General features: G+C 36.5%; 1 protein-coding gene across 3 annotated transcripts in view; it reads right to left on the bottom strand.

Annotated features, from left to right (window-relative positions):
• Nucleotides 1–13,124, bottom strand: part of SMCHD1 (structural maintenance of chromosomes flexible hinge domain containing 1) — a 157,083-nt gene that overhangs the window by 11,805 nt on the left and 132,154 nt on the right. For 2 of the 3 annotated variants that reach the window (XM_087869946.1, XM_087869947.1), the window contains 2 exons: nucleotides 10,060–10,218; nucleotides 9,664–9,778 (listed from right to left, as the gene is read on the bottom strand). In XM_087869946.1, the coding sequence (XP_087726072.1) occupies nucleotides 9,664–9,778; nucleotides 10,060–10,218 (274 nt within the window). Of the gene's footprint in view, nucleotides 1–189; nucleotides 1,266–9,663; nucleotides 9,779–10,059; nucleotides 10,219–13,124 lie in introns of those variants that run through there. The other variant, XM_045781946.2, reaches the window with a different exon arrangement.

Here is a 13,124-nt window from a genome sequence, read left to right as displayed (position 1 = left end):
GTATTAGTAAGAACTACTGTCATTTAAAAGGAATCCAATCTTTCCTTTAGCTAAATTATTGCCAATTTGTTTCCTTCTTCAACAAAACAGTTAAATGCTTTCCAATTACAAAGACAGATCAATATTTTAATAGTTTTTACTAAGGTAACTTTTATAGAGTTTTCAATGTTAAAAAAGGAAAACACTTAATAGGGAAGAAACAATCCTCTTTATTAACCTCACTGTATAATCAGAAAGGATTAAAAAACACACATTTCCTGGGACACAAAAATTGTACCAAAAGCATTTCCTTACAAAATAACTTCACAAACCAATAGTCCTGGACTTACACAAAGACATATATATTGACATACATTAGCTTGAATTATTACACAATTTGAATGTTTTTGCAGCAACTTTCTAGCAGACTATTATTACATTAATGTGGGAGTGTACGACTTCTTTAAATCTTTAAAAATAGTAATAAAAAATTACAAAACAATGAAAATGTAGAATTAAGGCTGAGACTATATCCTCTAGTATTAATAAAGTCAAACAATACTTATAAAAATTGATGCTGCTGCATTTATATATATATATATATATACACACACACACACACACAGGATAAGTCTTTAGAAATTTAAAAAGCTACTGCTGTCACAAGTTCACTCATCAATTTAACATTTTTCCATGTATCTTAACATTTGAATTCCCAGATATCTGTGCTTTTTCTATTTTTATTCTGAATTCTTCATTAAGCATTTCCTCACATATTTACAATTAAATACCTAACCTCTAGAACTTTCCTCAGACACAACAGACAGAACAGTTCTGTTAAATAAATTCACACAGAATAAAAAGGTTTGTTTTCAAGAAATAGTTCTAGCATATCCATGATAATCATACTGAAAAATAGTACATATGCTTTTCTTCAGGATTAATAAATGTCATGTGAAGGTTCTATAGTCACTGTCATATTTGCACATTTTCCTCTGACACATTTGCAAGATAATGACAACTAAAGGGCATGATGACTTTGGAATAATTCCAGTAAATCCATACTGTCCAGTGAGATTCATAAAATTGAATGGCTATTTCCAGTCCCATCTGGATTGACATGGAAATGCATGCCCAGATAGTTGTATCGTCCCCAGAAATATTCAGTCTGGTTAAGTTGCCCTCTTGGTCTTCTGAAACAGAGCTGCAGAAGGCAGGGCATTCTTCATGAGCCCAATGGCCCCCTCTTCTCTGTAATTGTTCACACATCTGATTTGGTTATAATCCTGGTCAATGTGGGAAAAAAAATTTTTTATGTACCACAGTTTTCCTAAACTCCCTCAGCAGACCTAGATGGTTTTAAATACCCAATGGAACTATGTTCCATTAATTATGATAATTCTTGGTATGAAGATATTTAATTAAATTCTTGTATATAATTACTATCCCATGTATGCCAAAAAAGAGAGAGAGAGGGAGAGAGAGAGGGAGGGGGAGAGAGAGAGAGAGAGAGAGAAATCCTCAAAATAAAAGCAGTACTTATACAGAGTAAAGATTAAGCAATTTGTACCCCAGTTCTTTGGAATGGTATATCTCAGACCCCCAAACTGAAGATTTTCATTTTTCTTTCCCCCTTTCCTTAAATGAAATTACTATTTTAAAAATAAACAGTTACAGTGCTTATCTCAGAAAAGTCACAAAATAAGGCCAACCAAAAGAAAAAACATTTAAAAATACCCATAATTCCTTCATATAGAGATGAACGTAGTGAACATGAGATCATCATGACCTGAGCTGAAATCAAGAGTTGGATGCTTAACCAACTGAGCCACCCAGGCACCCCAAGAGACTTTTGTTTCAAATGCTCTAAAGTTTTTGAGATTGTGCAAGAATTATTAGTTCAAGATCTATGGAGAACTGGCAGAGATTAGGAATGAGGAAATTACTAATTAAATAGCAATTTATGGGGCACCTGGGTGGCTAAGTTGGTTAAGTGCCTGCCTTTGGCTCAGGTCATGATCTCAGGGTCCTGGGATCGAGTCCTGCTTCTCCCTCTCCCTCTGCCCGTGCTATCTCAAATAAATAAAATCTTTAAAAAAAGATACCTGTAATTTAAATTTTAGCAGCACCTGGGTGGTTCAGTCGGCTAAGCCACCAACTCTTGGTTTCTGCTCAGGTTATGATCTCAGGGTTGTGAGATTGAGCCCCACCTCCACTCAGCAGGGAATCTGCTTGAGATTCTCTCCCTCTCCTTCTGCCCCTCCCCCGCTTGCACTCTCTCTAAAATAAATAAAAATAAATCTTAAAAAATTTTTTTCTAAATGGAAATTTAGACTGATTTTAAATCTCCCCAAAATAAACAGGGGGGGAGAAAGCCATGAGATAGAATATACCAAATTTTCAATCTAAAACTCTTTTGAGACAGAGAGAGAGCACAAGTGGAGAGAGGGGCAGAGGGAGAGAATCCTCAAGCAGACTCCTCACTGAGTGCAGAGCCCAACTTGGGGTTTGATTCCATGACCCATAAGATCATGACCTGAGCAGAAACCAAGAGTTGGCTGCTTAACCAACTGAGCCACCCAGGCACCCCCAACCTAAAACTTCTAACACCGCCATCACAAAGCTAAACAAAAATGGCTAACTTTTTGTGTTTATTTTCTGTGTGTCAAATCTGTGTAGGCAATATGGTTCTGTTTTGCTCTCTGGAAACATTTATGCTCCTCCCCCCCTTCCTTGATATTCTAAAATTTTACTATGAAATATATTTTGGTACATCTTTTGTCAGTCATTGTGCTGGGCCTTCAGTGGGCCCTTTCATTTATCACTGGGAAATTCTCTTCCACATTTTTTTACTTCTCCATTTTCTACTTTCTAGGATTCGTAACAGAATTGGTTCTCTATGTCTCCTTCTCTGTCTTCACATATTTTTTCTATTTTTCTGGGAAGCTTGACTTTTAGTCTTTTGAAATTTTTATTTCAGCAACAGTATTTATAATCTGTTATCTTATCCTGGCCATATCTTTCTCCTAAAAATATATGGAGTTTCATGAATAGAACTTCTCCTGCAAATCTAGTTAGGAATTTAAAATTTTTAAAAGTTCAGTTGAATCATCTTCCAGGGTGGGTTTTACTATTTATCTTGGACTTTCTCTCACACGTTATTGACTCCCCTCATATACATGATGATTCTTAGTTATCCAATCACATTTAAGAAAAAGAATTATGCTTCTGGCCTGGATTTCTTCTCCTTTTACGAAAACCAGAACTTTTTTCCCATCAAATCCCTCTGAGTGGAAATTTTAGGTGGAACAGGGCAGAGCAGGGTCCATGGGCCAGCAGGCTCTGCTTTAGAAGTACATGGCTGGAGAGCCGACTATCAGGCTGCTAGCTCCCTAGGTGCCAGCGTGAGATAAGCCTCAAGGGTGCCACCAACTGTATCTGAAGCCAATATGCCAACATTTAATTAATTACCATTGTTATCTAACTTTGTGGGGGCATCTCTAATGCCTGGGGACAAGGAAATAAAGCTTTCAGACTTTTGGGTTGAAAATCTGGCATATTCTAGGCCACGGTTTCCTCTCTTTTTCCATTTTGCTCCCATACACTCTCTTTTGTTCCTCTGTGTCCCATCAGGCCGACTGTCTCCCATTGTCTCTAGACTATTTCCCAGTCCTTCCTCTTTTGGTATACTCTAGTATTGTTTCTATTGTGTTATCCCCAGAAAACGTCAATCAAATGTGAAGGCAGGGGGCACCTAGGTGGCTCAGTTGGTTAAAAGTCTGACTCTTGGTTTTGGCTCAGGTCATGGTCTCAGGGTTGTGAGATCAAGCCCCAAGGTGGGCTCCATGCACAGTGTGGAGTCTGCTTGGGATTCTCTCCCTTTCTCTCCCTCCCCCTCTCCCCCTCTCCTCGCATGTGCTCTAATAAATAAATATTATCTTTAAAAAAAATGTGAAGGCAGAATGAAGGCACTGTCAGATACACAAGGGCTCCAAGTTTCTTTGTACACACTTTTTCTAAGAAAGTTATAGGAGAGAAAGATAAGGAATCCAAGAAACAGTGGATTCAACTTAAGAGCAGCCAAAGAAGATCCACAAGAGCTATGTATAGTTACTAGTCATTGTAGTAGGAGGAAGAGTATGTGATCAAGGTAAACAGTGACGTGGGGGCGCCTGGGCAGCTCAGTCTGTTGAGCGTCAACTCTTGATTTTGGATCAGGTCATGATCTCAGGGTTGTGACATTGAGGCCCGTGTTGGGCTCTGCACTCAGAGCAGAGTCTGCTTGAGAGATTATCTCTCTCCCTCTCTTTCCCCCTCTACCACTCCTCCCACTCATGCTTGCTCGCTCTCTCAAATAAATTCTTAAAAAAAAAAAAAAAAGGTAAACAGTGAAAGAAAAAAAAAAAGGAAATTAGTGCAGAAAAATTAACGACATCCAAGAAAGCCTAAATAGGGACTGGGTTAAAATTTAACATGTTTTAAAAAACTGCTACAGTATACAAGACTTATTTGATCCTGACATTTGGAACACTAATTGGTGGCCTAGAACCTTACACAGAAGTCAATGTAATCCTAGCACACAGCTTTGCCTAATACTAAATATTTACATAACCAAAATAATATATGTGTGGTTTATAGCTTTCTACCTTTGAAAAAAGCATGGAGGACTTGCTTGTGGTTGCAGGATAGACTATAACTAAATAATACCACGATAGAGGGAAAGTTCTAAAACGTTTCCAAATAATTTAGTCCAAAAGTTATTAGGTGGGCCAGGGAATATGGACATCCACACCCAGGGGTCGGGTGAGATGTACTGTCTTAAAAGCTGCTAAGAGAGACGGAGTATGTAAAAAATAGAAAGGGAACAACAGAATAACTGACACTAAATAATTAAAGCAAAGGTTGCTTCTGGGGAATGGGATGGGTGAGGATGCACAGGATATAAGATTTCATCATCGTAAGCTCTCTTTTATATCCACGCTCTCCCATTTGGGTTAAACACTAGCCATGTGTGGCTCCAGAACACTTGCCATGTAACTAGTTCTTAGAGATCTGCTATCTTCTGAATTTCTAAGACTTTGTATGAAAAAAGAATTTAAAGTATCTCAAGAAATGTTTTACACTGTTTACATGTTCCAGTGATAATATTTTGTATACTGGGTTCAAGAAAATCAATTATTAAAATAAATCTCACAGTTTCTTTTTTTTTTTTTCCTGTTTCTTTTTAATCTGGCTCCCCAAAAACTTTAAATTACACGTGTGGCTCACAATACAGTACAACACTAAATCTTATATAATACCATTTGATTTATTTACATGTATGACTTCAATGAAAAGATATTATCATTACTAACAACATAATGATAAACTAAAAAATCAACTCTAGCCCATACCACCTCTGATTTGCTACAAAATCTTAATTAACAAGATTCAAATCAGTGACGTAGTTAGTTGTACTGTAGTAATGGCAAGGTTTGGGGCTAATTCAGTGCTGAGGCTATAGTGCAGCTTCAAGAATATGTACTTTAGTCTAGAACTGCTTGGCAGGAACTTCCTTCCTGGTCTCTTAGAGAACTGGAAGTATGCTCCCCATAATAAGTAAATCAATAAAACACTTCTTTAAAAATTATAGTAGGGGCGCCTGGCTGGCTCAGTCAGAAGACTCTTGATCTTGGGGTCTTGACTTCGAGCCCCATGTTAGGTGTAGAGATTACTTAAGTAATAAACTTCATAAATAAACTGCAAAAAAATTATAGTAAACCTACATGAAAATAAAGGGAATAATATAATGAATTCCTATTTCAAGCTGCAGTAATTTCATATTTTGCCCAATCTTGTTTTGATATCCTGTCACTTTTTCACCTCTCTGCCAGTATTTCAGAGTATACCCCACACATCATGTTATTTAACCAATACCTCAGTACACATTTCTAATAATATATTTATTTTAATGTAAATACTATGATGTTGTTATACACAAAATAATTCCTTAATATATCTAATATCCATGTGATACTAAAATTTCTCCAATTTTTTTCAAAGTTCTCATCTTAAAGATTCAAATGTGGATCCAGACAAGGACTTCACATTGCATTTGATTCTTATACCTTTCAATCACTTTTATTCCGTATCAAACAGTTCATCCTTCTTCCAGTCCTTCTTTTATGGCACCAATTTATTAACCAAATCAGTCATTTGCCCTGAACTATGTCCCATTCTTGACATTCTGGATTTGGCTGATACTTCCTGGTGGTATCATTTAACTTTCCCCTATAAACTTCCCCTATTTCCTCTACACTTGTAGTTAAACTGTTTTCAATTTGTGAGAGATTTAACCTCTTATGTCTTATAGTATCTATTCTTAGCAATGAATTAACCTCCTTCCCAATCTTGGAGGAGGTTACCATTTACATACTACCCTAGGGAAAATAGTTTTCTGGAGTGCTTACTTCTTCCACATAACCTCAGTTGGGAAATACCTAGAAGCTTTATTGGATTCAGGTTACTTCCTACTCAATCACATAATAGCAAACATCCTGCTTCTAGTGTTGCTAAGATCAATCAGTGGATTCAGGTATATCAATCTGATCTTTCCATTAAGTTTCCCCATCAACTTTTTACCTAATCATTTGAGTATCTATCATTATTGCCTAGATCTATTATTATTAGGGGTGGCAAAATCATGTTGCAATTTTATCATGCTTCTCATACTTCATACAGAGAACTTTTTCTTGTGTGATTTTATTTATTTATTTGACAGAGAGCGAGCACAAGTAGGGGGAACAGCAGGCAGAGGGAGAGGGAGAGGGAGAAGCAGGCTCCTCGCTGAGTGGGGAGCTGAATGTGGGGCTCGATCCCAGACCCTGAGATCATGACCTGAGCTGAAGGCAGACTCTTTACTGACTGAGCCACCCAGGTGTCCCTATAAAGAACTTTTTAAAGAAGAACTTCTATAAAGAACCTTATTGGTTCTCCCTCTCCCTCTACTGTTCCCCTTACTTGTGCTCTCTTGCTCTGTCAAATAAATAAATAAAATCTTGAAAAAAAAAAAAAAAAAGAACTTTCCTAGAGGAAAAACAAAACAAAAATAGCCAGGAGGAGGTAAACCAGAAGAGACTCTTAACTACAGGGAACAGGGGCACCTGGGTGGCTCAGTCGGTTAAGCGGCTGCCTTCAGCTCAGGCCACAATCCCAGGGTCCTGGGACTGAGTCCTGCATCAGGTTCTTTGCTCAGCAAATCTTAAAACAAAAAACTACAGGGAACAAACTGAGGGTTGCTGAGGGGATGGGGTAATTGGGTGATGGACATTAAAGAGGGCACTTGATATAAGGAGCACTGGGTGTTATATGCAACTGATGAATCACTAGATACTACCCTTATGCTTCCACACACACACACACACACGCACGCACAAAGAACTTTCTTCAATTATTTGGTTACCCTGAAAAACAGTTCATTTAAGTAAGAACATATCTTTAAAAAAAACAAAAACAAAAAGAAAGGGGGTGCCTGGGTGGTGTGGTCAGTTAAGTGTCTGACTCTTGGTTTCAGGTCAGGTCATGATCTCAGGGTGTTGAGATTAAAACTAAGGATGTACTGTATGGTGACTAACGTAATAAAAAATTATTATTAAAAAAATACATCTAAAAAAAGAATGTGCCTTTACTATATGGATATATCAATTTTTATGATAATGAGCTGGTGCACTAGCAACTGCCAATGATCATCAGTAAGGACTCCTTTGCATCATTTTGAACTCATGATTTGTAAAAATTAAAGGTGTTTAAATCCATTACAAATATTCTTTCTGATTCTGTACTGCTCCAACACACTTTCAGTGGTCAGCTTAATAGTTTCTATATATTATGCACCCATAATAAATACACATCATTCATATAACCTCGGTGGAAACACCTCTTTCATATTGATGACTACCGTATTCTTATAATCTCATTATCATTTCAGTAGCTCTCCTCCCTAATTTACTTTAAAGGCAGCTGTTTCAAGACACTCCCCCCCCTACTTGCACACAATATTAGGTACTCAAGAGATATCAATGAGATAAAGAAGTTTACCTCACAATTTTTTGCAACACAGATTTCTCCTTTGAGAGTGCAGATAATGTGGCTTCTGCCTACCTCTCCAAACATTCTTGTTTCTCTCCCCTCCCATGCCTCAGCCACACAAGCATCTTTTCAGTTACTCAAACATGCCATACTTGCTTCTTTCTCAAAACTTTCATATCCATTTTTTCCCCCTCTGACTGAAACCAACTATTTGGCTGGTAGCTTCTCATCCTTTAGTTCTCTGCTAAAATGCATCTTTCCTGACAACCAGTGTAGTTTTCCCACCATTTTATATCATTTCTTCCTTTTTTCTTTCATAGAACTTAACATTATTTTGTACACAGGAAAATGCGTACTTTTTGGAATTGTCCTTCTGCACAGGACTGTAGAGCCCCATTAAGAGGTAAGAACCACACCACTTTTACTCACCCAGCAACACATAACACAAAATGAGCATTCAAGTAATTATTGAATAAATATAGACTATGTAGATGGATAGGGCATGGAATACCAATTCCAAACACCACAGTCTCAAAAAAACTTCTCTAAGGTCAATATGAGACACTTTTTCAGGCAGAGTCCATATTTAAACCTTTTGAAATAATGTACAAGAAACCCCAGTACCATGGTATCTTCCTATAGGATGGCCTTACTAACATCTAATCGAGAAAGGACAGTTCTTTGTTTTTTTTTTTTTAAGATTTTATTTGAGAGAGGGAGAAAAAGAGCATGAGAAGGGTGACGGTCAAAGGGAGAAGCAGACTCCCTGCTGAGCGGGGAGCCTGATGCAGGGCTTGATCCCAGAAATCCTGGGACTCCAGGATCATGACCTGAGCCAAAGGCTTAACCGACTGAGCCACCCAGGTGCCCCAAAAGAACAGTTTTCTTACCATTGAGTTAGGCTGCAGATAACTTTGCTGGGATTTTGGTGTGCTATGTAAATGGTATCTGATTTCCCAAACCAACTAGTATATTTGATTTTTAAATAACTAACAAATGGTTTTGTATATTCTAACTTAGCAAGCTGCTGATCTTATGAAGCAGAATGTCGTATATTTGCAAGGTAAGCCAAACAACAGAAAAGCAATTTAAATCTTAACACTGATTTTTTTTAAACACTGATTTTGAACAAAACATAAATGATAAACATTTCCAAATAATTAGAAAAATCATTTACAAAACTGGAATATCCTAGGAGAATATAATAATTTCGTCTTATCTTCATTACTCATCATTTAGTTTTTTCAAACAAAACAAAACAAAACCAAACCCCTAATTCTGGCTCAAAGGGGAAATCAGAAATAAATTCTTGGCTTTTATTTTTATTTATTAAGAAGTTTATTTTATTATCATTATTTTTTTAGAGAGAGAGAGTGTGTGAATAGGAAGGAGCACAGGGAAAAGCAGAGAGAGAATCCCAAATAGGCTCCACATTCAGTGTGGAGCCTGATGTGGGGCTCAATCCACGAACCTGAGATCACAACCCGAGCAGAAATCAAGAGTCAGACGCTCAAATGACAGAGCCACCCAGGTGCCCCCATGCTGGTTTTTAAGTATGATGACTCAAGAGCTTTGATAAACTACCCAAAGATAACTCTGAGGTCACAATAAACTCACCTATTTTGTCTTGAAGCTTCTCTTCTCATTCTTTTAGGAGGAATTGGACAATCTGTCATTTCAACCTTTGCTGGATGGCGCAATGAGTCATTACACTTACGTGTGGGAGTCATACCTGTAAAAACAGAAAATGTAGAAAATGAACTTTTAAAAGACTGGGATTCCTATAAGAAAGCAAATCCATCTTAATTTATAGAAAATGAACTAATAATACTGAGAATGCTTCCTAATACTCCTGTTAAGAGAACAGCTTACAACCATTTATCAGATGACTCGGAGGACAAGAGTATCGACTTAAGTCATGGAGCATTCACATTCTTTCTTCTTGTAGTTTAACTCTAATCATAAATATTTGTCTTCATGCAGAGAAAGAAGTAATAAAAAGCAAGCACAAACCTAGTTTTTGCTCAATTAGTTTCAGATTTTTCTCTTGTTCATCAAGTTCTTGTTTTTTCTTCTTCATATCAGGAGTGTGAAGGTACTCTAACTGACGGTTAAGGTCCTCGATCACACTGTTCAACTTGTTCACAGAAGTACGATACTGTTGAAGAAGATCTGCAAAGAAACCAAAGATGTCCGATTAAAATGACTGTTACGGTATCAAGTCAATGTTTGAGGAAAGAAGAATTAGCAACACTGGGCATGACAGTACATATGGGAACTACCTTTAAAACCACAAGACTTTGTTCAGCGTAAACAGACAAAATAAAAATGCAATTTAGACCCCAGTACAAAACTGGTGCTTGCTAAATTTTAATTTTCTTCAACTGCTTGACTTTAATTTGTGTCAGGAAAAAGTTTTCTACGTAAAAGTGCTCTGTGAATGGGATCCCTCTCTCAATGTTTACATTTTGTTTGATACTCATTATTCAATGTAATTCCACAAGACAAGTTGAGGGGGGTGGCAAACGCATTAAATATAGTACTGTTAGAGGCGCCTTGTTCAGTTCAGTTGGTGGAGCATGCGATTCTTGATCTCGGGGTCATGAGTTCAAGCCCCATGTTGGGCAGAGAGATTACTTAAAAAAAAATTTAAAAATATTAGTACTGCTAGAAAATCACTACTTCCAACAGATATGACCATTACCTTAAACAGAGCTTTCAAAAATGCACTCTTGATAAAATACTTAATTTTCAAAAAGCTTAACTTTCTATAAACTACTGTCTAAAAATGTACTATAGTATTCACGTTTGAGACTATTTTTTGCCTGATTTGTCAGACACTAAATATTAAATGCAGTGACTGTACTCTAATTCAGGGGTCAGCAAATTAGTCAAGGACAAGAACGCCTTATACAGTTTTAAACAGTTACATTCTAAATGTATAAAAGCCCTCATAATACCCTCCATTTTGCCTCTTGGCTCAAGATTTTACTCAAATGTTACTATCAATTTTTACTCAAATTTCACTATGTGGTCCTCTGGACACTCTGGTCACACACAAAGATGATCGATATGCATGGAAAAGGGCATACAAACACCAGATATTTAACGTACATAGTTTACACGTAAAACTGTGGAAGAAATTATTTAAGAGTCTGAGTACGTTAGATAGAACATGAGATATAAGATGAAATCTACAATTTTTAAGGATCAAGAACAGGGTTTGGAAAAGACAACTAGCATTCTGATAAGCAAGCAAATCCACACTCATGTACAGCTGTGTATGCTCATGAATATATTCATATATTTAAATAAAAATCCTATATGTAACTGAGCAATGACAAGGTCCTTATGATCCTTAATTTTTTATGACTTTTTGAGAACTTTTAAAGGTATCTAGAAAATAGGTTAGTTTTCTAGTCTGATGAAGTACGTCTAATTTTATATTAATGTAATGTTTTCTTACTTTACAGTTTATTCTTCACATAAGGAAGTGCATTTTTACACAGTAAAACAATGCAAAACAATACTTACTTTGTATGTGAATGAGTTATAAAATTAGGTCCAGACCTGTATATCAATGATGCTACCTTTCTTCAGAAGACAATACACAAAAACTTTAGGCCACTAGGGCTTAATATCCTATATATTTTTTTTAGTTGTTATTTAAATTCCAGTTAACATACAGTGTAATACTAGTTTTGGATGTAATATAGTAATTCAACACCTACAGACAACACCAGTGCTCATCCCAAGTGCCTTCCTTAATCCCCATCACTATTTAACCCATCTGCCCATTCCCTTTACCTCTGGTAACCATCAGTTTGTTCTCTATAGTGATGAGTCTGATATCCTATTTCTTAATAAGTTAGTCATGAGGTTCTTTCACCTTTAAATACTCAAGAAATTAGTATATTCAAGTACTTTAGTAGACAGTGGTCCTGTTATTTATAAGTAGAAAGATGGAATGTTAAGTATTTCTCATTAAATGCAGCACTAACAGTAGGTTCATATTTTATGAATAAGACAGTTTTGTTTTGTTTTTTTAAAGTAATCTCCATGCCCAACGTGGGGCTCAAACTCACGACCCTGAAATCAAGACTTATATCTACCAACTGAGCGAGCCAGGCACCCTTTAGCAGCTTAACTTAATATGCCCTATTAACCCCCAATTTTTTGTACATGAAATGTAACTTCTATTTACCATGGTGTCTATAAAAGTCTTTCTTAACTCATATAATAGAATTTTGTCAAAGAGAAAAATTCAAAATTCACAATTAATTTTGTTTGTAAATGATTTTTTTTAAATGATTTTTTATTACATTATGTTAGTCACCATACAGTACATCCCTGGTTTCCGATGTAAAGCTCGATGATTCATTAGTTGCGTGTAACTGTAAACGATTTTTTTAAAAAGATTTTATTTATTTGACAGAGACAGAGAGAGAGGGAACACAAACAGGGGGAGTGGGAGAGGAAGAAGCAGGCTCCTAGCGGAGGAGCCTGATGTGGGGCTCGATCCCAGAACGCTGGGATCACGCCCTGAGCTGAAGGCAGATGCTTAACGACTGCGCCACCCAGGCGCCCCTGTTTGTAAACGATTTTGAATCATTTATATGTTGTCTGAAAATTTCAATTACCTGGGGAAAACATGAAGCTTTACTGTGAAAAAAGAAAAATACTTTAAAAAATTAATTCCTATAAAGGGAAGAAAGCTCGAATACAATGCATTAATTTCTGTATGATACATACTAAAGAAAGAGATTATTTCAATATATCCTGACAAATGACCACGTACGCAAAGCTACTAAAAAGAATATAAAGGAATTGAAAGTATATCTGAAGGGCTGATTGGGCGGTATTTAAGGTTTGCTTAGAAGGCAGAAGCAGCTTTTTTACTACTAGAAGATTCAAGCAGTTAGATGGGTAGGCAGACTTTACTAAATATTTAGGTCTCTTCAAACTCTTATGTTCTACATGATTCTAAGAACTTTATTAGGCAAAAACCTAATAAGCACTTATGACTAAGAGGAGGAAAAAAGGGAAAATATACTAGAACCTCTGATTTATTCCAAAAT

The sequence above is a fragment of the Ursus americanus genome, chromosome 19 (assembly GCF_024610735.1).
Source record: "Ursus americanus isolate L20-20 chromosome 19, mUrsAme1.1.p, whole genome shotgun sequence".
NCBI classification, from domain to species: Eukaryota; Metazoa; Chordata; class Mammalia; order Carnivora; family Ursidae; genus Ursus; species Ursus americanus.
This window is presented reverse-complemented; position numbering and strand designations above follow the sequence as displayed.